This window comes from Felis catus, chromosome A1 (genome assembly GCF_018350175.1).
Source record: "Felis catus isolate Fca126 chromosome A1, F.catus_Fca126_mat1.0, whole genome shotgun sequence".
NCBI lineage: Eukaryota > Metazoa > Chordata > Mammalia > Carnivora > Felidae > Felis > Felis catus.
Window position 1 is genome coordinate 91,641,489 of NC_058368.1, and position 25,244 is coordinate 91,666,732.

The 25,244-nt window shown below is 47.2% G+C and overlaps 1 protein-coding gene across 5 annotated transcripts in view; it reads left to right on the forward strand.

Annotated features, from left to right (window-relative positions):
* The window catches only part of COL23A1 (collagen type XXIII alpha 1 chain), a 355,881-nt gene that overhangs the window by 20,587 nt on the left and 310,050 nt on the right, over positions 1 to 25,244 (forward strand). For all 5 annotated transcript variants that reach the window (XM_045057588.1, XM_045057582.1, XM_045057580.1 and 2 more), the window contains exon 2: positions 4,800 to 4,866. In XM_045057588.1, coding sequence (XP_044913523.1) covers positions 4,800 to 4,866 — 67 coding nt within the window. The remainder of the gene's footprint in view (positions 1 to 4,799; positions 4,867 to 25,244) is intronic.

Below are 25,244 nucleotides of genomic sequence, written 5' to 3' on the forward strand. Positions count from 1 at the left end.
TCTCATTGTACTTCCTTCCTCGCTCTCCAACCTTTGGCAACCCCAGATCTGATTTCTGTCCTTTTAGTTTTGTAAGGCCTGACTGTGGGTAGCAACTGTTTGTTTGTTGTTAGTTACGAACATTGCTTGTAAGCAGAGGTTGTCTTGCTTTGTGATTGGAGCTGGTTGCTACCAGGATTGAGGTCCCATCCTGGCGCTTACATTGCCCTCTGTGGTCTCAGTTTTCTCATCTGTAAATGGGTGTAATAATAGTCCCAGCCTCATGGCGGGTATTGGCAGGGCTAGACGGGATAACAGTTGTGGGCACAGTGCCTGGCCCCCATCAAGTAATCAGTGTCCTCAGTAATAATGCTCGCTATTTGTTATCTTCCTCATCATCATGCCAAGGCATGAAAAAAAAAAAAAAGAATGTCAGAGGCCAGAAAATGCTGCCTTCTTGGGTTGATGGTGGTAGTGAGAATGCACGCAGGGGCTCTTCCCTGTGGGGGCGGGAGGAGGGCAGAGGATTTGTGCCCTGCACAGAGAGGGTCCTCTGTTGCGTCCTGGGAGTTCGTGTCCCAGGGAGGATGGAATCACCTGTCATTCACAAATTGTCCTCTGCGGGGAGGCCGTAGGGCTTCATTTTGGTTCTTCCTCTACTTCCAGAATTTTTTTTTTTTAACTAAAAAAATGGTATTAGAACACAGGAAGGATTTCTTCTTCTTCTTCTCCTCCTTCTCCTCCTCCATTTTTTTTCATTAAGATATAATTTTATTGAGATATAATTGATATACGGTGTATATATAATATAGTATAAGCTTAAGGTTATATAGCACAATGACTCTTAACTTACATGGTTTGTGAAATGATTACCACCATAACTTTGGTAAACATCCATCATCTCATATAGTTACAAAAAAAGTGTTTTTTCTTTGTGATGAGAACTTTTAGGATCTATTTTCTTAACAACTTTCAAATATACCATCTCCTCCATTTGTTTTTTAATTTTTTTTTAACGTTTATTTATTTTTGAGACAGAGAGAGACAGAGCATGAATGGGGTAGGGGCAGAGAGAGAGGGAGACACAGAATTGGAAACAGGCTCCAGGCTCTGAGCCATCAGCCCAGAGCCCGACGCGGGGCTCGAACTCACAGACCGGGAGATAATGACCTGAACTGAAGTTGGACGCTTAACTGACTGAGCCACCCTGGCGCCCCTCCTCCATTTGTTTTTGAGAGAGAGAGCGTGAGGGGGGAGAGAGAGAGAAAGAGGATCCAAAGTTGTCACCAAATAGCCTGATGCGGGGCTCAGACTTACAAGCCTGGAGATCATGACCTGAGCTGAAGTTGGATGCTTAACTGACTGAGCCACCCAGGCGCCCCCACAGGAGGGGCTTCTAAAAGAAGTAAATCACCATACTCTGTACACCCAAGGGGGTTCATATTTTGGTAGCTGCTGTCACCCAGTGCCTGAATTTTCGTACAGATGTAGACCTTTTATTGATGGTCTCATAAACATTTCTCCCCCTTTTTGCCACATAGTGTTCATAATGATACTAAACGAAATAGGGCAGTTTTATCAGGGGCTTCGCCACCCTTCTCTAAACCACTCCCACTGTTTTGGGGTGCAACTTCATGGGTATCATTCTTTGCTCCTGCTGATTTTTATTTTCTCAAGATATATCCCCTAGAGCAGGAATCCTCTGTCCAAGAGGATAGGAATGTCTCTGTGGCTTTATTTATATCATTTTACAGAAATAAATCATTCTGTCCTTTTTTTGTATGTTAACTTATATTTCATCAAAATGCGACCGTTGGAGGCTATGATCAAACATCTGGCCAAGTGGCCCAGACTAGTGCTCCCACACGTCATTAATAAATTTATCATCTAACTGTGTAATGCTTTTCTGAGAACCATGATTTTCCTGGAGTAATTTTCTCCACAGTGCTCACTACCCCCCTCCCACCCCCCCCACCAGGCAACTTCAAGTTCTCCTCCTCCTTACTCTTGGAGGGAACGGCTCCCAAAGTCTCAGGGACTTTTTTCTCAGAAACTCATCCTTTATTTACTTTAGGAGTCAGGACTTGTTTGCATATGTAAAACCAGGACCATATTGTTTGCAGATGCTAGAGGTGCTGCCAGATAATTGAATGTAAAAAAGTTGTGGCTTTTAAATCTTTTTTTTTTTGTTTTGTTTTGTTTTGTTTTTTTTTACAAACCTGGACACAAAGGAATATTTTCTTGAATGCAGAACGAAAAAAAAAAAAAAAAACCAGGGAAATAAAGATTGTGGGATTGGGTTTCTAATTCAAACATTTCACTTTGTGTTCCTGATAGTGGCATTTCAAACCCACAGAAAGTTCGGGGCCTGGAGTGGCGGTGGGGGGGTGGGCGGTAAGCTAGAGGGTAGCTGGTAAAACTGCAGATTCACTGTATAATCCAGAGAAACACGGGCATAAAAGGAGTTAGGATAAGTGATCAAACAAAAACTCAATCCCAGTATTTTATGACCCCACCTACTAGCATTAACAGTAAAGCGCCCCCCCCCAATAGTTTCCTGTTTAGTTTTTTATTTTACGATAAGAGCAGTTCAGAAGTCATTGTATTTCCTATCAGTATTTGATAAAGCCTCCCTCCCTTTCAGGAGAGCCGCCCAGATGTGATCGCGGGCTGTTAAAACGAATTGGCTTTTAGCTTTAAATGCTTTTGTTTAAAAAAAGGAAATTAGTATGGCTTCTAGCCTGTCTAGCAATGATAAAAACAGATGAGAGGGTCACACAAATTGGCTTAAACGAGAAGGCTGGATTCTTTTTCCACGTAAAATTTGAAATCTGTAATAGTATCCGCAAGTACGATGTGGTGCGCGGGTGGGGGGTGGGGGGGGCAGTGAGTTATGAGGTCCCTCTCACGCCAGTATCCGCATCTGCAGGCGGCTTCTGAGTTCTGGTTCAGTGACAGTGGATGGTCCTTGCCTTGCCGCTGCAAGCAGTAGTAGCTCAGGGCAACACAGCCCGCCCGGCGGGGCGGGGCCGGGGGAGGCAGGGCGGTGCTGGTGGGCTGAGGGGTGGGGGGAGGTTTGTAGGGCTCCTGATCCTGGGCTGCTCCAGCCAGAGGCAGACAGGACTTGGCTGGAGTCCCATCTCCTTTGAAAATTCCAGGCTTGGTGGGTCAGGGGCTCAAAACTAGGGATGTCATTCTTATCTCCTGGAAAGCAGTTCTTTAGAAATAACAGTTTTGGAAGGGTGCCTGGGTGGCTCAGTCAGTTGAGCATTTGACTTCACCTCAAGTCATGATCTCCCGTCTGTGGGTTCGGGCCCCACATGGGTCTCCGTGCTGACGTCTCAGAGCCTGGAGCCTGCTCCGATTTTGTGTCTCCCTCTCTCTCTGCCCTTCCCCCGCTCGCGCTCTGTCTCTTTCTCTCTCAAAAAATAAATACATATTTAAAAAATACGTTTGGGGTGCCCAGCTGGCTCAGTTGGTAGGGCACAGGACTCTTGATCTTGGGGTTATGAATAAGCCCCACGTTGGGTACAGAGATTACTTTAAAATAAAAAGTAAAAAAAAACCAACAACAACCCAGTTTTGGGGCTCCTGGGTGGTTCAGTCGGTGGAGCGTCCAACTTTGTCTCAAGATATGATCTTGAGGTTCGCGAGTTCAAGCCCCACATCAGGCTTGCTGCAGACAGCTAGTCAGTGCAGAGCCTGGTTCAGATCCTCTGTCCCCCCTCTCTGCCCCTCCCTTGCGCTCTCCCAAAAGTAAATAAATATTTTAAAAAATAACAGTTGTATTTGCTTGCTGTACCGTTTTCAAGGGCTTTTAAATTTTTATTTATTTATTTATTTTTATTGAGAAAGATTACATTTTTAGGTTTGAACCTAAACCAAACATTTCAGGTTTAGCGGTGGTATCGCATTTTGTCACTCAACCTGTTTAGGATTTGCTTTGTTTTACCTTTAGGGAGATTTTTCTTTGCTTCCTAGAGAAAGGCTAATGCCTTATTTATTCTTGTTGGGACTCAAGTCTTGGCTAGTTTTGGGATTATGAGCCAGTCATTTCACCTTCCTAAACCTAGATTTGGGCTTTGGGACTAATTTCTTCTTTTTTTTTTTTTCTAAGCTTGTCCCCTCAGTGCAAGGCAGGGACAATAATCAGGATCTCTGAGGTTACAGTTAAACCATCATAGCGGAGCTGTGATGTTTGACCCTATTTCTGGGGTAATTCTTTCCCCTTCACCCAAATCTAGCACAGGACTGGGCATGCGTAGATGATCTTGTTAGACTGTGCTCAGCCAAATTTTCTAGGCCAAGGATCCCTGCTGGTAAGAAGAAAGGAAGATGTCATCAGGGTGGATTAGGCCTGGGCCTGGGGTCTGAGGCCAGTGGGTTGGCAGGTGGGGCTGCAGGGAGGGAACCTGGGTCTTCCTGGGTCGGGGCCTGATCTGTGGACCAAGGGCTAGAAGGGCCAGTTTTGGTGTGGCCTGCCCAGCCTCCCTCTCCTCTGCCTTCCCATCTGCATGCTGACTGCACGGTCACTTTGGCTTTTCTGGATTTGTATTTAAAAATGTAACAAAGCAGAAACCTGCCACCTTCTTTTCAGGGACTCCCAAATAATTGTTGCATGTTTATTTTCGTTTCTCCTCTCATACCCAGACTGCCTGTAGCATTTAACTACCTTGTAATAAATGTTCTTGAAAATGCCACTGCCGACGTAGATCTTTCCAATACATCGTTTTTTGCTGATTTTTCCACTTTTACACCTCTCCACTCTCAAACTCATGCTGGTCTTTTTTTTCTCCCCTCTCTTTTCTTCCCTAATTCAGAAGTTGGAGGGACTGGTCAAGCACCGGACGGTTCGGGAAGCGCCGACCGAGTGTGTCTGCCCCCCAGGTAAGTGGATATTTGATTCTTGTGGGCCCTTGACTTCCCAGAGGCCTGGTGTCCTGTCTCCTATCTGCTCAAAACTGCTGAGGACATGGTCAAGAGCTTGCATGGGTTTCAGTCTGTCTGTTGTACCTCGTGGACCATCCGGCGTCTTTCTTCCTGTCTTCCCTGACCAGATGACTAGTCAAAGATTCTAGCAGGGTGAACTGCCCTGGTTTGATGAAGATGGTGATCTTGGGGTAGGAATTAAGGAACTGTTAGAAATGACTTATGATGAAAACAAACAAACAAAACAAAACAAACAAAAAAGAAATGACTTATGATGAAGGCTTAGGTACTGGGACGGTGAAAGCCATCCTGTTTCAAAGACAGAAACAGGCATGGACCATCCACACAGTATTAACTGTGATTCCAGCTCTGTTCAGACATGAGGGGGTAAATAAGTACTCTGGTGACTGTAGGTTTTTTGGTTTTCATTTCTTTCGGTGGAGGTAGAGGGGGGAAGATGGGAATGATGGTCTGAATGATTCAAATAAGAATGTCTATCTTGGGTTTTGGTGGTGCAACCAGGATGGCTGTGAATAAGACCAGGATTTGTGGATTCCCAGTTCATGTGGCTGAATTCTGACGCCTATCAGGTCTTCCGGTTGTCCTCATGGGAGCTTGGCACAGACCATCATTGAAGTCTGTGTGCTGTCTTGGCCCTGGTATTTTCAGGGCAAGAATTCTCCTCTGTAGAACAGTGTGTAATACCAGTGAATGAGTTGAAAATCGCAACACTTCTTAGATTTCCCACTATGCCGGACAACGTGGAAAACACGGGAGCTGAGCCCAGGGGCCCCTGTCCTTGCTGTCATTCCTTCCATTAGCCAAGCTGTCTGGCATTTCCCAATCCACTTCAGCTGGCCTAGACACAAAGCTCATTGAACATTAACATCTCCATATTGGGAGATGCCCTGGGGTTTCTATAAAGGTGGATCTCCTGGTATGAAAATTTCTGGTCTCTGAGGGCCCAGTGGAAGAGGATCTTAGGGACGAGCTTGAGTTAGTCTTTAATAGCACCTCTAACATTTTAATAGCAAAAAGGACATGACAAGTAATGACATCATTAACAGATCATCAAGTCAGATGTTTGATTCAATGGGGGGAAATACTCAGATCGACACCTGAGTTTTAGGATGATCTGAAAAATGCATACAATAGGAGTGATTCCTCTTGTTTTTTTTTTTTTTATTTCCCCCCCACCTCTTTCTAAGTATTGTATGCATGTCAATTCACGTGAGCTATGTAGGTAAGTATTTTTTAAATTGGGAGTCACGGGGAGCCTGGGTAGTTCTGTCGGTTAAGTGTCTGACTTCGGCTCTGGTCATGATCTCATGGCTCATGGGTTCGGGCCCTGAGTGGGGCTCTGGCTGACATCTGGGAGCCTGGAGCCTGCTTCAGATTCTGTGTCACCCTCTCTCTTTCTGCCCTTCCCCCCGTTCATGTTCTGTCTCTCTCTCTCTCTTTCAAAAATAAATGAACATTAAAACAATAAATAAACTGGGGTCACAAAGCATTTGTGAGATATGAAATCAGTTCCGTGGGTTGCAGCCAGCGTTTTGAAATGTTGAACTAGCCATAGACTGGAATAAAAACATATTGGAGAGAAATTTTTGTTTGAGCTATTTCTATCTGTAGTGTATGGCCTGGATGGCGATTGAAATGGGTTTCCTGCTCTGCAATGCTGACCGTAAGTTTGAAAGTCCCAAATAGAGATAGACATGTAGAGGAGGCAGTGAGGGGGCATGGAGCTCCTAAATAAATCTGAACCAGGTTCAAATCTTGGTCTGTCACTTATTAACAATCAAGATCTTTATCAAAAAATGGTAACAGTATTGGAGTGGGCTCTGTAGGCATTTTTGAGGTCATAGAGAAAGGGTAGGTCAAAGCCCATGAGCCCGGAGGGATCCTGTGACCTGCCTCCCTTTTGGAGGGTCCTGAACCACCAAGAGAAGTTCCAAGAGAGTCCCAGGGAAGACCCTGGGGACTGAAAGTCTGGTCATAACCCCCCTAGTCCTGCCGAGAGGAGGGCAGTGACCTACCCTGCTCTTGGAGGGGTCCCCTGCTGGTGGTCAGGACTACACTGCTGTTGTCAGAGGGTCTCAGGGCTGCTATCAAGCTGTCCTGGGAGGTGTGCTCAGGTTGGTCAGTGTGGCCAGCGTGGCCAGGCCCTAATGCATGAGCAGGGGAGGGACAGAAAGAGAGAATCCCAAGCAGGCTCCACACTGTCAGTGCAGAGCCTGATGGGGGGCTCAAACTCAGGAACTGTGAGATCATGACCCAAGTTGAAACCAAGAGACAGATCCTTAACCAACTGAGCCACCCAGGCGCCTCTCATTGGAGCCCTTTGGCCCGGAGACCTTCATCGATGCAAACCCCTGTCAGCTGGCACATTCTCCCTGTCACAAAAAGGACAGAAGCCTTTTTCTCTAGCACTGGAAGCCTTCACTGATTCCTGTCTCCGGGGCTCTGATCTGCCCCGCAGCTGTTTGGAGTCAGGACACGCAAACCGCCCTCTGTAGCTTTGGTCCCCATCTGATTTGACATATTCACAGATGCCCACTGCCCACCCCCGTTTCTTCTCATGGCCTGGGGACTGTGTGATCCTTTGTCAGATCCTGGGAGATCTGATCAAACAGATAAGCGAGGCCAGAGGAGGGGGCATCTCTTCCGTGTGTTGTCCATTGTGAAGAGAAAGCCATGGAGCTGAGAAGGGAGCAGGCCCCTTGCCCAACCCAGCGGTGAGAAGACTGGCAGGGCTGTGCCCTGTGACCTCAGACAAGGGAGGGGCCTGAGCCTTGCTCCTCTCGTCTATAAAACGAGGTCATCCAGGATTTAGGGTGGGCCCTAAGTCCAGTGACCAGTGTCCTTATGCGACAGAAGGGAGAGATTTGAGACACAGAGAAACATGCAGAGGAGCTCTCCGGAGGACAGAGGGATACATCTACAAGCCCAGGATTGCCTGCAGCCACCAGGAGCTGGAGGAAAGGGGTGCTCAGGGGAGAATATTCTCGAAGGAACCGGCCCTGGTGGCACCTTGATTTTGCTCTTCTGGCCTCCAGAACTGTGGGAGAATGTCTGTCATTTTAAGCCACCTAGTTAGTGGAGACTTGTTGGGGCAGTCCTAGCAAAGGAAAGCGGACAGGAAGGTGAATCATCCCGAGGGCCTTAAGGTTGCTATGAGGGTCAAAATTTCCTACTGTGGGGGCTGGAAGGGGGGCTGCTACCTGGGGATCCCCCCTCCCCCATGCTGCTCTTTGTCATTCACCTGCCCAGAGAGACACTCCTGCACTCCTTCCACAGAGATCTCCAGGCTTCAGACACAGGGGACTTACCCAACACTCTTTTCTTATGTTACCCGTGTACTTAAAGTTTAAAAGTGGTTATTATTTTTTTAAGTATTTATTTATTTATTTCGAGAGACAAAGACAGCATGAGTGGGGGAGGGGCAGAGAGAGAAGGAGAGAGAGAGAGAGAGAGAGAGAAAGAGAATCCCAAGCAGGCTCCACACTGTCAATCCAGAGACTGACGCAAGACTCAAACTCACGAACTGTGAGATCATGACCTGAGCCGAAACCAGGTCAGACGCTTAACCGACTAAGCCACCCGGTGTCCCTAAAGTGGTTATTTTTGAGTAGGAAATGACGTATGAGGTGATTAAAAAAAAAAAAAAAAAGTTCAGGTACTACTAAAGATTACACATGAAGAATAATTCCCCTCCCCTGTTCTCCTGGTCACCTTTCTAGAGGCTTCCTGACTTTCTAGAGCAGTGCTGTCCAGCAGAACTTCCTGTGATGTGGAAATGATCTGTTATCTAGGCTAAAATGGCAGCCACTACTGGCTACGGAGCCCTTGACAATGTGGCTAGTGCGACAGAGGAAGTAAATTTTAAAATTGTTACTCAGTTTAAATGGCCACATGTGACTAGTGGCTATGGTATGGGGCAGCCTGGGTTTTGAGGTAGTGTTATGTATATTTCAGTGAGTAACTCCTCTCCTGTTTTTCTTTCCACAAAGAGTACCATAGGCTGTTGTCCCTGTACTGCTTTCTTTGATTCACAGTTTCTCTTTGAGATGGTGACTCAGTCTGCACATCAGAGGACATGTACTACATCATTTTGGTTAAATAATGGCATCCTTATTGTCTGTTGAGCTATCCTGTGAGGTGCCTGGCCAGTCACCACCAAGGATGTTTAGGTGGTTTCCTGTCCTGTGTCTTTTTTTTTTTTTTTTAAGTTTTATTTATTTTGAGAGGGAGCGAGAGAGTGAGCACAAGCTGGGGAGGGGCAGAGACAGAGGGAGAGAGAGGGAAGCCCAAGCAGGCCCCACACCGTCGGCACAGAGCCCGATGTGGGGCTTGAATTCACGAACCATGAGATCATGACCTGAACTGGAATCAAGAGTCGGATGCTTCACTGACTGAGCCACCCAGGCACCCCTCCTGTCCTGTGTTCTTACAGCCCAGCCTGCAGGGAAGCATTGGAGGGGAGGAGAATGGCCCTCTCACTCTGTTCTCTGCCCTCCTGATGCCTTGTACTGAAGCTAGTCATGAGCCAGTTACTGCTACGGCATCTGGGGGTGTCGGGCTGGAAGGACAGGAGCCCACAGTCTGTTGGGGAGGGCGCCCTCAGAGTAGCAATTCTAGAATATTGCAAGAAGGGCTCTGGCAGGGCTATTCCCAAGCCTGTCCTGTGGCAGATGAAGGGACAACCCGGCCCCCACTTCACTAAGAACAGTCATGACCCTAGGTCATCCTAAGGGCTGGGTCAGAGCCAGTGCCCAACACCTTGGAGCCCGAGAGCCCTGGGTTTGAATCTTGACTCTGACCCCTGATCATCCTACATGTCCTGGGATGGGCCACTGTGGTGCAAAAGGTCATTGCATTAACTGTTTGGGTGAAGCATCAGGATACTAATGTTCTAACCATCCTACATTAATGAAGAAAAGGAAACTTATTAGCTCATATAACTGGAAGTGGAAAGGTCAGAGGTCGGGCTGTATTCAGGTGGATGTGAATAAATGCTGTGGAATTGTGTAACTTTGAACCATTCAGTGATTGTAGATTTATATACATTTTACCAAAATTTTAAAAGAAGCCCCGGAATTGACCCTGATTTGCTGGGCTTGGGGCAGATGCCTCTGCCTGAATTAATTGCTGTGCCTGGAGGATGGGATGTCTTGATGGGCTGGCTCTGGGTCATGTGACCATTTTGGACCTGGGGGAGGCAGTCGTGGGGGCAGGTTGACGCTGCCAGAACCATGTGGTCTGAGAATGGGGAAGGGTACTTACCAGAAGGAATATTAGGGTGCTGTTCCTGGAAGAAGACAAAATGGTTTTCACTGGGCGGTCGTAAATAAGAGATTACCACTGCAGGGGCAACTGGCGAGCCCTGTCCAGGTGGCCCTCAGCTGGGGACTGTAGACAGAGTCTGGATGTGACCAGAGGTTTGCCTCCACTCCAGGCACACAAGGGCAGTCCTTTCCCTCTGTTGAACTTGTCCAATAGTCAGCCAGGCCCGGTGATAAAGTGCTCAGACTCAGGACCCAGACTCCCTGGTTCAAGTTCTGTCACTTACTAGCTCGATGACCTTGGACGAGTAATTATCCAAGCAGTGCCTCAGTTTTTCACCTGTGAAATGAAAGTTTCCAACGGTACCTATGTCCTGGGATTATTGCAAGGATTGAATGAGTTAATGCATGTGAGTTGTTTAGAATAGGGTCTGGCGCTCGCTTCCTGAGAGTGAGTTACTTGTGGTTACCATGAACTCAGATCCATTGTCCCCAGGCCTGTCCAGACCCACTGTGCAGCCTGTTGCCTTCTTGAGTTTTGCTGATGTCAGGCAGGGCTGCCAGAGAGATGGGGAGAGGAGATTTGAAGCTGGAGGTTGGCTGGGAATATTCTGGAGGGAAAGAACAAAGGCTTGGCAGACTGTATTGGCATGTTCTTCTGGGACGTGGGTGAAAAATGCTGGCGACAGAGCACAGGAGTGAGAGAACCGGAAAGAAAAAGGAAGTGTGTAGCCCATGAGCTCTTGTCAACTGCTAACGGCAACCAGAGGGACCAGTGCAAAGCCTGGGGCTCTGCCCCTGCGTACACTTCGCACTGGTTTCTAACCCGGCTCCACCTGCCCTGGAAATTTGTTAGGAACTTTGCAGAAAAGTGGGAGTACCTTTCATTTCTTCTTTGTGCCCCACGTTATCCTTGTATCATATACCAGAGATGTCGCGTGTGGTTTCCAAACGATGCGCACTGATAAGATGAATCAGAGCGAGACGCTCACTGCTCTGTGACTGTGTCTGGAAGTTTGAGCAGGAGAGTGAAACCCTCATGGGAGAGCATGATGTAAGTTATACGTTTCACTGTTAGTTTATGGCAAATGTTACAGAGCAGAACAGAAGTGCTAAAAGTTCCTTGTGTTTGGCCTGCTTGTTTGTTGGTGTAGGAAAGAGCTTAGTGGAGGAAGTGCACCCTTTCCTTTTTTTTTTTTCAGTGTCTATTTATTTATTTTGAGAGAGAGCGAGCAAGAGAGAGGGAGGGAGAGAATCCCAAGCAGGCTCCATGCTGCCAGCGCAGAGCCCGATGCGGGGCTTGATCCCACAAACCGTGAGATCATGACCTGAGCCGAGATCAAGAGTCAGATGCTCAACTGACTGAACCACCCAGGCGCCCCCAGGTATATACCCTTTCTTGGTACTCTGAAGCAAGAAATGGTGATTCCCCTTTGGATTATTTATTCAGAGAATTTTTTAAATAATGACTTTCTTTTTTTTTTGACCTGTGAAATCCTACTTGACTGGAATTTATGGTATAAAAAGGTCACTTGATGTCAGTTATCCTACTGTGTAAGACTGCACAGAGTTGAAGGAGATAATTTGGGTGTCTGATCTTGTTTGCTTATTTGTTGGCTGGAATACTTTGGAGTGTGGTCTCTGGTCCCCAGTTCATTATGCCTTGATATTTGTTCCTTCTTTCATTCATTTCTCCTTATCCCTCTTTTGTGCTCTTCCTGTGGGCGATATTGACAGAGACTGTGCCAGGAATTGCAGAGCCTATCACTGGAGGTCATGGGACAGATACAGGAACCTTACTCTATTAAGAATGGGAAGAGCCTGAACAGAAAAGTCTCACATAGGGTGCCTCAGTCGGTTGAGTGTCCGACTCTTGGTTTCGGCTCAGGTCGTGATCTCATGGTTTGTGGGATCGAGCCCCATGTCGGGCTCTGCAGTGACAGTGAGGAGCCTGCTTGGGATTCTCTCTCTCTCCCTCTCTCTCTGCCCCTCCCCTGCTCACTCTCTCTCTTTTGCTCTCTTAAAATAAATAAACTTCTAAAAACATTTAACAAAAAAGAAAAGTCTTACAGACATAAAAAGAAGGGAGATATCGCCTCAGATCAGGAGGACCTGGGCAGTGGGAAGATGATAGCCGGGCAGGATTTTGAAGACTGCTTGGCATCTCAGCCAGCTGGGACAGGGGGCACATTTCCTGATCCCATCATTCTGAGCAGAGGCGACTCCAGGGGAGCCCCTGGAATAGCGGGGAACTGTGTTTGGTTGGAAGGTGGCAGTGGGCAGTAAGGGCAGGTCTCGGGGATGGACGGTTGTGGGTGTTATTCCACAGATGACACAGTTGAAGGAATCTGCGTTAGAGTTCAGTGTTAAGAGGAGTCAAAACAGCACGGAGTAAGGGCCGGAGGCAGATTCGGTTCTAGCAGAGAAGCCCCCAGAGAGGGTGCTCAGGGTAGGTGGGTGCTCAGGGTAGGTGGGTGGGGATGGTCTTTGTCTTGTTCCCTGCTGTGTCCACTGAGCCTGGAATGGTGCTGGGCACGTGGAGGAGGGATGGTGAGTGACGGCTGGGTGACTTCTGTGGAGGAGAGGTCATGAGAACTTGAATGGGGGCTGTGAGAATTGATGGCGGGCAACAGCTGCAGGAGGCACGGGCCACGCGGTGGACAGAGCTCACAAACAGGATGGATGGCACTGGTGGGGACAGAGGTGCCTGAAGCTGCAAGCCTGGGGGAGTCTGATGCCCTGAGCAGAAATGGGAAATCCCCCACAAGGGACTCGGAAGGGAAGATGGTAGGCATGGTTTTAGATAGTGAGTGGCTTCATGAACCAATTAGTAGACCCACTGATGACTGAGGGATGATAATTAGGGGTCTTCTCTTAAGGCATCATTTAGCCACTCTGAGTCTATTAATTACAAAATGTACCATGTCCTGTAAATAAAGGCTTTGGGGTTTAACTGTGTGCTGACCATTGGAATTTGGAAATTTTCTTGTGACCACCAGAGGGAGCCCACTATATTCATTAAATTCTATAGAAATTTAACACGCATTGAAAAGCAATGGATAATTAATATTAAAAAAAAAAAAACTGACTACAAAGCACACAGAAGTTCAAACCAGGGGCAGCGAGACACAGAGCTAAGCACCCACTCTGGTGTTTTTTTTCCTACTAAAATGGAAGATGCCTTGGAATTTTCCAGAAGATTCCAGAATCAGGTGGTTTGCTGGAGGCTCTGATGGATTATTCCAAGGGTAAAATAGCCATGGGCGAACACATTCCTGGAACAGTTGCCCGCCCCACCCACCCAACGTGTATCGAGCACCATCTGGTTTAGTCGTAGCTGAGAATCCTGAGGCTGTAGGACTAAAACTGTTTTGACCTCAGCTTGGCCAACTCTGTGCCAACTATTGGGTGACAGGTGCAACTCGTCACTTACGTGAGGTGTCATGTAACATTGTATGGTAGGAATATTAAATGTCCCACGTATCAGGAGCTACTCATATGTTGGCACTGCCTTCTCCCAGGCTAAGTTCAATGTCATCATCATCATCTCCAGCTTCTTACTTTATTTCTTGTGCTAAAGTATGCTCCAGATGAACTGAAGACTTAAATATGAAAAATGAAACCGTGGAGGGCAACACAAAAATACAATAGGTCACTTAAAATTATGAGGTGGAAGTTGAGTTTATAAGCATGGTACTGAAGTCGGAAATCATAAAGCAGTCGGAATCCACCAAATGGAAGATTTTGTCCCCAGGGAACATTTGGCAATGTTCGGAGATGTTTTTCGTTTGTCTCAACGTGGGGTGTGGCGGGGATGCTACTGGCATCTAGTGGGTAGAGGCCAGCGATGCTGCTAAACATCCTACAAGGCACAGGACAGCCTCCGACACAAAAAATGATCCCACCCCCAAATGTTGGTGGTGTCTAGGCTGAAAAACCTTGCCATTATTTATAATGTTTTCTGAAAAGTTTTAAGCTTAGAGCTTATATTTTCTGTATGGAAAATCTCACCCTGACAGAGTTTAAAGATAAAATACTGAGAGGCGCCTGAGTGGCTCAGTTGGTTAAGTGTCTGACTTTGACTCAGGTTATGATCTCACAGTTCATGGGTTCAAGCCCTGCGTCAGGCTCTGTGCTGACTCTCAGAGCCTGGAGCCTGCTTTGGATTCTGTGTCTCCTTCTCCCTCTGCCCCTCCCCTGCTCATTCTCTGTCTCTCTGTCTCTCAAAAATAAATAAACGTTTAAAAAAAAGTTTAAAAAAATACCTGAAAACAATTCAACATATATAATAAATGTACAGTTGATAGTCATGAAGTATAAAGTTCTTACAAAAGAATAAGGAAAAGTCAAATATTGTAGTGGAAAGATGGGTAAAGAATAAGAACAGGGAGTTCCCAATGAAAAATACAAATGGTGACACTTTCCTTCAGTGGATACTTATTCATCTGTTGTGAATAATTGCAGAAATTCCTAGTAAAAGGAAATACTGTTTTCAGTGATCACAGTGATAGTGTTTAAATTGTTTCAGTCTTTCTAGAGGGCAGTTGTTGCAGACAAAGTCCAAGGGCAGTCTGCTGGAGAAATCTTTCTTGTTTGGGAATTCTGTCTTCTTGTGCTATTCAGGCCTTCAACCGATTGGGTGAGGCCCACCCACATTATGGAGGGCAATCTGCTTTACTCCAAGTGCACCTATTGGGATGTTAATCTCATCCCAAAAAATCCTCATAGAAACATCCAAAGTAAATGTTTGACCATGTATCTGGGCACCATGGTCCATCCAAGTTGACCCATGAAATTAACCATCACACCTGTGTCATGGCATTTCTCCATCTGATTCCTGCCCTGTTCTCTGGACCCATCTCTCAAATCACATCACCTTCCTATGCCCTATGGAATGACTTAGTTTCTCAATTGGAACCTGTGTCAGTCCCCTGCCTGAAGCATCTCTCTCCTCCTGGCATTTTTCCTTGAAGGATCCATATTCTTTCTTCACGATCCACTGGCTGCATGGCTGGCTGGTAACAGGCCCTCCGTGAGTGTTGGATAGGGTGGCGGGAACAGAGGACAAACTCAGCCTTTAGTAAGGGAACACATGGAATTCAGCTCTTTCTATTAATATCTTTGGGTGATTTGTGGAATAACAGGTCTGTTAGAGGGCAGTTATAGGGAAAGGGTAATAAAATCTAGACAGGAAGCTTCCATAGCTGACATTGTCCTTCTTGAATTACACGCTGTCCTCAAACAGGGCAGCCTGCAGGGGCAGTTTCTTGACCTGTGTGGGAAAACTCCTTGGAGGGATGTTGGCCTCCTTTTATTTTTTTAAAGTTTATTTATTTATTTTTGAGAGTGGGGGGGGGATGGGGCAGAGAGGAAGGGAGGGAGGGAGGGAGAGAGAGAGACTGGGGGGGGTGGGAGAGAGAGAGAGAGAGAGAGAGAGAGAGAGAGAGAGAGAGAGAGAGAGAGAGAATCCCAAGCCCCTACTGCGGCGCTCGAACTCAGGAACGGTGAGATCATGTCCTGAGCCAAAACCAAGCATCCGATGCTTAACCAACTTGAGCCACCCAGGCGCCCCTCCTTTTTGTTTTTAAACTTGATACTCTCTTTACATTCTTTCCAGTGTTTTCTCCACTTGGCCTTTTCTCCTTCCTCACTTAGGCTTAACGCTGGCCAGGACTTGGCTAGGCTGAGCTCTGAGCTGGCTCCGGGGTCCGATGTTTGGAAGCAATTGCATTTGGTTTGGCGCTGGCCAGGGTCCCTTCCCTGTGAATCAGATCCGCTCCTGCTGGCTTGCCTTGGGGCACTTGCCGCTCTGTGTCGGAAATCTGTTCCCTACAAGGAAACACTTCAGAAATCCCCTTCCTGAAAAGCCTTCCCATCCTTTGCAGCTAACGTTTCCTGTACATTCTCTTCTAGTAACCCACCTCCCCCTATCCTGTTGCCTAAATTGAGCAGGGTTTGGGAGTTGTATAGACCTGGGTACCTCCAGACACCTCCCGAGATTGGAAAGCCTCACCTCTTTGCAGGATCGTCCCCCTCATCTCTTGCCTGCCCTTGGACCCCCTAGCTTCTCTCCCCTCTTCTCCTCCTGTGGCCTCATGCAGGCTCCATGTGCCACCCCAGAGCTGGGATCCCTGCAGGCTTGCCGAGATGGTGCTGCAGGCTCCCTGCGTGCCCTCACCCTTGGCACAGGTGGCCTCAGCTTGCCTTCCGTCCTTCCGGGGCTGATCAAAGTCAGGGGTGTGGACAGAAATAGCTGCCCTTGCTAAACTGTACAAAAAGGATCAGCAAAAACACACAGAAACGTCTCCTTTCCCCCTTCATATGTTAGTTTGTCTCGCTCTGTCCCACGGTGCTGCCTGCGTCCTCCCGCTTCATCGTCCATAAGTGTTTAGTAGCGGCATGTCACGGGAGCTGGGCCCTGGGATGTGCCCCCAGACCTGGGAAAGAGGGCAAGTAGCTGGCGTGTTGTTCCAGGGAGCTGAGAGGAAGGAGGACATCTCGGTGGATGGTGAACGAGCTTGCATTCTTTGTTCCTAGTAGCAGAATCAAGTTGGCGGAGTTAGAGAGCAAGGGAAAGTGTTGGAAGGAAAACCGGAGCTCACAAAAGTGATGCACCTGCTGGGGAGGAGGCTTATGGAGGACAGGATGCAGGAAAGTTCTGGGAATCAGGGCAGCAGGTCCCCAGGGCATGGAGGCTTCTCAGATACCGCCCAGCCACCTTTTTTTTTTTTTTTTTATGTGTGTCACTGTGCTTGAGGTTCAGGGTCTCAGGAGAAGAAGCCCCACTGGGCAGGCCTGGACTCTGTGTGTGTCCCTCCACCTGGGGTTTCCAGGCAGGGCGGAGAGGCAGAGAAGCATCTCTCCTGTGGGTGCCAGGATACCTTTTGGCGTCCAGGAAAGGAGTCTGGATTTGGATGCGGGTGGATCCAGTCACGAGTGGCAGCTGTGGCCACCACCCATGGGCTCTGTGAGTTATTTGATTCTTTAAACTGTCTTTCTCCTCAGGGCCCCTGGATGGCTCCATCAGTTAGGCGCCCGACTCTTGATTTCAGATCGGGTCACGATCTCATGGCTCATGAGTTCGAGCCTCATGTGGGACTCTGTGCTGACACCTTGGAGCGTGCTTGGGATTCTCTCTCTCTGTGTCCATCCTCTGCTTGCTTTCTCTCCTCTCTCTCTCAAAATAAACAAACTTAAAAAAACTAAACTGTCCATCTCCTTGTGTGTAAAATGGGATAACCTTATTTTCTTCATGGGTTTGTGTTGAGGATACACTGAGATGAACACATGTGGAAGTGCTTGGCATACATTAGGCATCTAATAATGTCTGTTCACTTATCCCTAAGGAAGTGGATCTGTGGTCCCCTCATGAGGTGGGAGAGAGCCTGACACAGATCATTATTGTGGGTGGGATGTTACTAGGACAGCATAGACAGCATGACCGTGGGGGACACTTTCCTTTTGTTGTCTCCCCCACAGAACAGACTGTCGTTTCTGCTTAGACTTTTGGTTCATTTGGTGCCAGAATCCCCGAGTGAAGCTTCTGCTCCAGGATGCAGAAAGAGCAACTCCTGGCTCCTTGGGGAGCCCTTCAACTTGATGATCAGCAGGCAGCAGTTATAAAGCTCTTTACTTTTGGGTGGCCCTGGAGTTTCCCCCATGATGCAGCAAAGCCTCCCTTCTTCCCTGACTCCACTGTTCTTTTTTATTTTTGCAGTCCTGTGTTTAGAATTGGGACTGAATGCCGGCCACGCTGCCTTGCCCATGAGGTCATGATTTTCATGACACTTGGCTTGAAGTAGCCTGTTGCCTGGTCTGTTTCCTTAGAAGTAGTCCCGTGAGGGCCACTCACAGGCTAGCACAGAAAGAAGTTCAAAGCGCTGTGGGCTGAGGTTCCGTGGTGGTGGTGGTGGTGGGGGGCTCACGAGGAAGGAAAGTCTTGCAAACAAAGGCCAGTGCATGGCCAGTGTGGAGGAGGGGCCAGACCTGGGTCCCCCGTTAGAAGCACACACGCCTGCCTCCCTGTGGTGCTTTCTACCAAATGTACCTTTAAAAATGTGGGGTGCCTGGGTTGAGTGCCTGATTTCAGCTCAGGTCATGATCTCACGGTTCGTGAGTTCGAGCCCCATGTGAGGCCTGCTGCTGTCAGCACAGAGCCCGCTTCAGATCCTCTGTCCCCCTCTCTCTCTGCACCTGCTCCACTTGTACTCTCTCTCTCTCTCAAAAAAAAAAAAATGTATAGACAAGACCACATGTGCCCCCGGGTGAGTGGGAGCAGCAGGTGACTTGGAGGCAGGGGGGGAATGCACCAGAGCTGTCCCACCCACAGGAGGATTGGATAGTGACTTTCCCCCTGAGCATCACTTCCCATCCACAGCACTGCCTGTCACCTAGGTGGGGATGAAGGGGGACTGTATTGGCCCAAGTGCTTGCTGAAAGGTCAGCTCTGTACAGGAGCGGCACACTTATTGGCTGTGACTGTGGATCTCAAAGTGCCCCGGAGGGGGTCTGGCCACTGGTCTTACCATTTTCTCTGTGTATATGTGTACGTATGGGGGGATGGGAGGCACAGACAGGACAGAGGGCTGCCCCTGAGGAAGGCTAGGAGCAGCTGCCCAGGAGTGCCTCCCCCCCCCCCGCCATATTGCATCCCCAGTGGGACTTGAGCTTCACTGCCAGGAGGACAAGGTAGTACCTTCCATCCACCCTCCCATGCCTGTTTGCTCTCTGAAATGTACATCCTCTCCTCTTGCCTGCTCCCCTCTTGGGATCCAGGACCTCCATCAGGAGGGGTCTGTGAGGGTCACGTTGTGGTTCCTGGGCACTGGCCCCTTCACTGTTTGCAGGGGTGGGGGGGTGTAGAAAATCGGGGAAGGTGTATGTGTGGAGGGGTAGATTGCATGTGGGGGATTCGGGGGCATAAACTCAGGAGGGAGAGTTTACAGGTGGGTGAATGCAAGGGGTTTGCTTTGGTGGAAGAGGTAGAGGTGAAAGAGGCATGAGAGATGGAGTGAGTCGTGAACTCAGGTGTGTCTGCCCTGTCCCCATACTGACTCAGTTGGTCTCCAGGCCACCTCTTGATGATGGAGAGCCTCATTTTCTACCTAGAGCAGACCATTTGCTTCATCCTGAAGGTCTCTGCCTCCCCACATGCTCCCCCCTTTCCTGTCTTCTTACCCTCCTTTTATTTTTTCATTAAAAATTTTTTTTAAGTTTATTTTGAGAGAGAGAGAGAGAGAGAAAGAGAGCGAGCGAGCACATGAGCAGGGGAGGGGCAGAGAGAGAGAGGGGGAGAGAATATTCCAAGCAGGTTCCTACCAACAGGCTCAATCCCACAAACCACGAGGTCATGACCTGAGCAGAAATCAAGAGTCGGGATGCTTAGCCGACTGAGCCACCCAGTGCCCCCCTTTTATTTTATTTTATTTTATTTTATTTTATTATTTTATTTTATTTTTGTTTTTCTTTGTTTTTTCTCCCTCCTTTTATTTTTTAAAAATTATTATTATAAAAGCAAACTATGCTTCTTAAAATTACCCCACTGCCTCCCTCCTCAAAAACAACATAGTGCTGAAGTTCAAAGAAAAGTCTCCCTTTTTTCCTCACCTTACCACCCTCTCCAATACCATTCCCTGGATGTAAATATTTTACAGATATACACATTTAAATTCTTGCAGAAATAAAATAATACGTGGTATTATGAACTTTTCTTTTTTTTTTTTGTCTTCACAATTTAAAGGTACAAATCTCAGTTCATACAACCCACATGGACTTCTGGGGCCCACGGCCAAGCTTACGTGGAGACCTGTTCAAATAAACAATAAACCGTGACTCCAGGCAGGGAGCTGGGGCAGCCTCCCTGCTTTCCCTCTGCCCTCCTGGACCTCTTCCAACATTTCCTTCCACACCAGTGGTTTTCCACTCTTTCCAGTGTAAAAGTCTCCCAGCTTGTGTCCTACTCCTTCTGATTCTGGGGGCAAGCTTCCACAGAAGATGGAAGAAGGGCAGTGAATATGCATGTACTTGATACTCTGTGTCTCTGCAACCATTAGTAGCTTTGGTCACTATAATATCAACGTATCGGAGAGTGCCCAGCTGGCTCAGTTGGAAGAGCATGTGACTCTTGATCTCGGGGTTGTGAGTTTGAGCCCCACATTGGGTGTAGAGATTACTTAAAAATAAAATCTTAAGGTGCACCTGGGTGGCTCAGTTGGTTAAGCATCTGACTTCAGGTCAGGTCATGATCTCATGGTTTGTGAGTTCGAGCCCCACATCGGGCTTGCTCTGTGAGCACAGAGCTCGCTTCAGATCCTCTGTCTCCCTCTCTCTCTCTGTCCCTCCCCCATTTGTTCTCTCTCTCTCCCTCTCTCAAAATAAATAAACTTAAAAAAAAATCTTAAAAAAGAAACACAGCCTATCTATGCCTCTGATGTCTGCCTCATTATTTGTTTTAACTTTTGTCCAAATAGAACTTAACTACAGGCCAAGCACATATCCTAAATTTGCAGCTTGCTCAGTTTGCATAGACAGCACACACCTATGGCCCAGACAAGAAACAGCACATGACCTGCCCTCCAGAGACACACCCCCTTCCCTGCCCACCCCCCCCCCAGTTGCCCCAGGGGTGATCAGCATCCCAGTTTCTCACACGATAGGCTAGCGTTGCCTGTTTTTGTGCTTTACGTGAATGGAATCACATGATGTGGATTTGTTTGTCTTTAGTTGATCATGATGAGATCCATCCATTTTGCTACATGTGGTTGTGGATTATTTACTTATTTTTTATTTTTTAAATGTTTATTTATTTTGAGAGAGAGAGCATGAGCTGGGGAGAGGGACAGAGAGAGGGGGAGAGAGAGAATCCCAAGCAGGCTCTTTGCTGTCAGCCCAGAGCCCGACGCGGGACTTGAACACATGAACTGTGAGATCATGACCTGAGCTGAAGTCTGACACTTAACTTAACCCAGGTGCCCCTCTGCTACCATTTTCAATGATAGTATTTTTGAAAATTCATTTCCTGTTCGTTGCTGAGAATTTTTCAGGTTGCTCTTATTTCTAGTGTCCTTGGCACCTTTGCTTGTTAATGTTTAACAGTTTGTCTTTAGATTTTCCATGTATTTTCTATCAGATTGTCTATAAATAGAGGTTTTTTTGTTTGTTTGTTTGTTTCCTATTCTGTGCCTTTTATTTCTTTTACTGGACTCACTGCTTTGGCTGAGACCTTCCATCGTGCTGAACAGAGGTGTTACCAGTTCTGGAACAGAGGCATCCTGGTTTCATAACCCAACCCGGAGGGAAACACTAAGCATGACCACTACTTTAGGGTTTTTGCAGCTGCCAATCCCATTAAAGAAGTTTTTCTTCTTTTCTTAGTCTGTGGTGAGGTTTGTTTGTTTGTTTTTAAGTTATGACTGGGTGTTAAAACTTGTCCAGTGATGTTTCTGCATTTATGAGCTAATCAGATAATAGCTCTCCCCCCTTTTTTTTTCCTCTGTGAAAACAGTAGATTACACTGATTGATTTTAGAATGTTAACTTCCCTTGCATTCCTGGAAGTAAACCCTTATTGATTAGGCTATGTTATTTTAATAGCTTGCTAGATCCAATCTGCTAACATTGTGTTTGGGGATTTTGCATCTGTCTTCATAGAGAGATGGTCTGTAAGTGTCCTTTTTCCCTCTATTGTCAGTTTTTAGTATTAAGACCAGGACTTATAAGATGAGTTGGGAACTGTTAGCCCTGTTTCTTCTGGAAGAATTAGTATATGATTTAATGTTGTTCCTTTCTGTCCTTTTAAAAAAAATTTTTTTTTAATGTTTATTTATTTTTGAGAGAGACAGAGACAGAGACAGAGCGCAAGCAGGGGAGAGGAGCAGAGAGAGAGGGAGACACAGAATCTGAAGGAGGCTCCAGGCTCTGAGCTGTCAGCACAGAGCCCGATGTGGGGATCAAACCCATGAACCGTGAGATCATGACCTGAGCTGAAGTCAGGCCCTTAACCCACTGAGCCACCAGGTGCCTCTATGTTGCACCTTTCTTAAATGTTTGGGAGAAATCCCTAGTGAAAACATCCAGATGTAGGATTTCTTTAGGTTTTAAACAATTAATTCATTTGTTTTAATAGCTGTAGGACTCTCCTTATGTTTTTGTAACAGCTTTATTAAGGTGGAACTCACAGGGGGCACCAGGCTGGCTCTCAGAAGAGCATGCGACTCTTGATCTTGGAGTTGTGAGTTCAAGCCCCATGTTAGGTGTAGAAATTACTTAAAAAAAATCTTTAGGAAAAAAAGGTGGAACTCACATACCACAGAATTCATGTATTTAAAGTGTACAATTCAGCAATTTTTAGTGTATGCAGTGTGGTGCCATCATTGCCACGGTTGTGTTTAGAACATTTCTGTCACCCCAAGTAGAAGCCCTGTGCCCCTTAGACATCATCTTCCAATCCTGCTGTCACCCTCAGCTCCTGGAAACCATTAATCTATATTTTTTAAGTGTTTGTGTGTTTGCTTATTTAGAGATTATTAGAGAGTGTGTGCAAGTGGAGGAATGGCAGAGACAGAGGGAGAGAGAGAGAATCCCAAGCAGGCTCCACACTGTCAGCATAGAGCCCCATGTGGGACTCGATCCCACGAACCATGAGATCATGACCTGAGCTGAAGTCAAGAGTCGGATGAATAATTGACTGAGCCACCCTAATTTTTAGGTGCCCCTCTATTTTTTTGTTTCACTCTATTTGCCTCGTCTGGGCATTTTGTTTAAGTGGAATCATAAATATGTGACCTTTGGTACGTGGCTTCTTTTACTTAGCATAAGGTTTTCCGGGTTCACCCGTGTATGGCATGCGCCAATATTTCGTTCCTTTTTTAAGGCCAAATAATATGCCATCGCGTGGATATACCACATTTTGTTGATCCATTTGTCCATTTACGGACATCTGGGTTTCCTGTATTTGGCCATGATGGATGCAGCTGTTATGAACATTCATGTACAAGTTTTTGTGGGAACATATGTTTTCATTTCTGTTGGCTATATACTTAGGAATTGAGTTACTGACTCATAGGCTTCATTATTTTTTATTGCTAAACCATAACATGGATATACCAAAGTGTATTTAACAACTGCGTTATTGCTGGTCATTTAAGATGTTTGCATTTTTGCTGTTGAACAGTGCTCCGGGCAGTGCTACTCAAAATGTGGTTTGCCAATGGGTGCTGGCCCTTGAACTGTTTGTTATGGACCTATAACAAGATTAGGATAGAAATTGAGAGTATTTGGAAAGTTTTACAACAATTTAAGCGGTAATTTTATGTCTGTTGAATCTCATAATAAAAAACATGGGCTAGTGCTTTTATGTTTTGGGTTTTTAAAATTTTATTTTCTACTGCATCATTTTATTATATTTACCAAAAGCATCGGCGCCTGACAAACTGGAAGTCAGAATGAAAAACACAGCTGGCTCCCTGTCTTCTCCACCGCCGATAGGTAGTAAACCTCCCTGTTCATGTGTTTGCTTTTTTTTTTTTTTTTAAGTTTATTTATTTTGAGAGAGAGAGAGCATGAGCAGGGGTGGGACAGAGAGAATGGCAGAGAGAGAGAATCCCAAGCAGGCTCTGTGCTGTCAGCACGGAGCCTGATGCAGGGCTCCAACTCAGGACCTGCAAGATCATGACCTGAGCTGAGGCCGGACACTCAACTGACTGAGCCACCCAGGCACCCCAAAACTTGATTACTTTAAAAGGGATAATACTAAGTCATGACCAGGTAAACAGAGTCAGGAAAAAAAGGTACCTGGTGTAAAGCTTCGGTCAGAGCCGTCAGCTTTTGATTCTACACGGGGGTGACCTCAGGCCTCAGCTGGGATAGGACCTGAGGAGGGGGTCTCTGAGCAAACCCCACCCACAGCAGCAGAAGACATACCCTGGCTGCACACACTGGGGGCCTCCCCTGCTCTGCTTGTCAGGTAAGCGCTGTGCAATCTGTTTCGTTACCCCCTCTGAGGGCTCAGGCAGTCCCTGGGGAGCCTGGTGTTGTGACTCGGTAACTGTAGGGCTGAGAAAAGCACCAGGCATCTACTGTCCTCCATTGGCCGGAGGGAGCATTCCGGATGCCGGGGCAGGTCTGGGCCAGCTTTGAAGGCTGAGGATGGGTGAGGACCAGCTTGTTCTGAGTATTCTGGCAATTCTGGCAGCAAGAAGGGCAGTGAGGAGCTCCTCAAGTTGGCCCCTGGAATTACATGGTTTAGCTTGGTTATGTGTTTCTGGCATCAGTACCAAAGTAAGTTGGGAATGCCAAGTAGGAGCTCTGAATTCAGTGCCATCTGAAAGCCAGTGTATCAGTTAGGCACGCATCTGGCTGCAGATAACAGAAACCCTAACTGAAACTCACGGGCATTTATTCTCCTTGCATGCTAATTCTGGAGGCGGGCAGTCCGGGGCTGGTGTGGCTGCTCAGGGATGTTTCTGGAACCTTCGACTCCTCTTTCATCTCTCCATCCTCAGCGGCAGACCTTCATCTTCACTGAGAGGTCAGGGAGAAGGGGGTTGGAATGAGTGTTGGGTCAATCCCAGGCAGGAGATACAAAGAGTGTTAGACTTACAATCAAAAGATAGGAGGGACACCTGGGTGGCTCAGTCGCTTGAGCATCCAACTTTGGCTCAGGTCGTGATTTCACGGTTCATGAGTTCAAGCCCCACATCTGGCTCTGTGCCCGCTTCGGATCCTCTGTCCCCCCCTTCTCTGCCCCTCTACCACTCATGCTGTCTCTCTCAAAAATAAGTCCGTGGCCGTCTCTGGGTCACCTTGGGGCAAGTCACTTCCATCTTCTGTCAAATGGCCAAGTGGCACTATGTTATCTCGAAAGTCCCTTCCTTCTTGTCCCAGGTTCTGCATCTATTGCTGTGCTATGAACCACCCCCAGATCTTATCGCTTCACGTGTTTATTTTGCTTATGAATCTCAAGTACTGCGAGGGCTTGGTGAGGACAGCTGGTCTCAGCTCCACTTGGTGTTGGTTGGGAGGCTGGGATCGCACGAGAGCTCACACCATGTCTCGC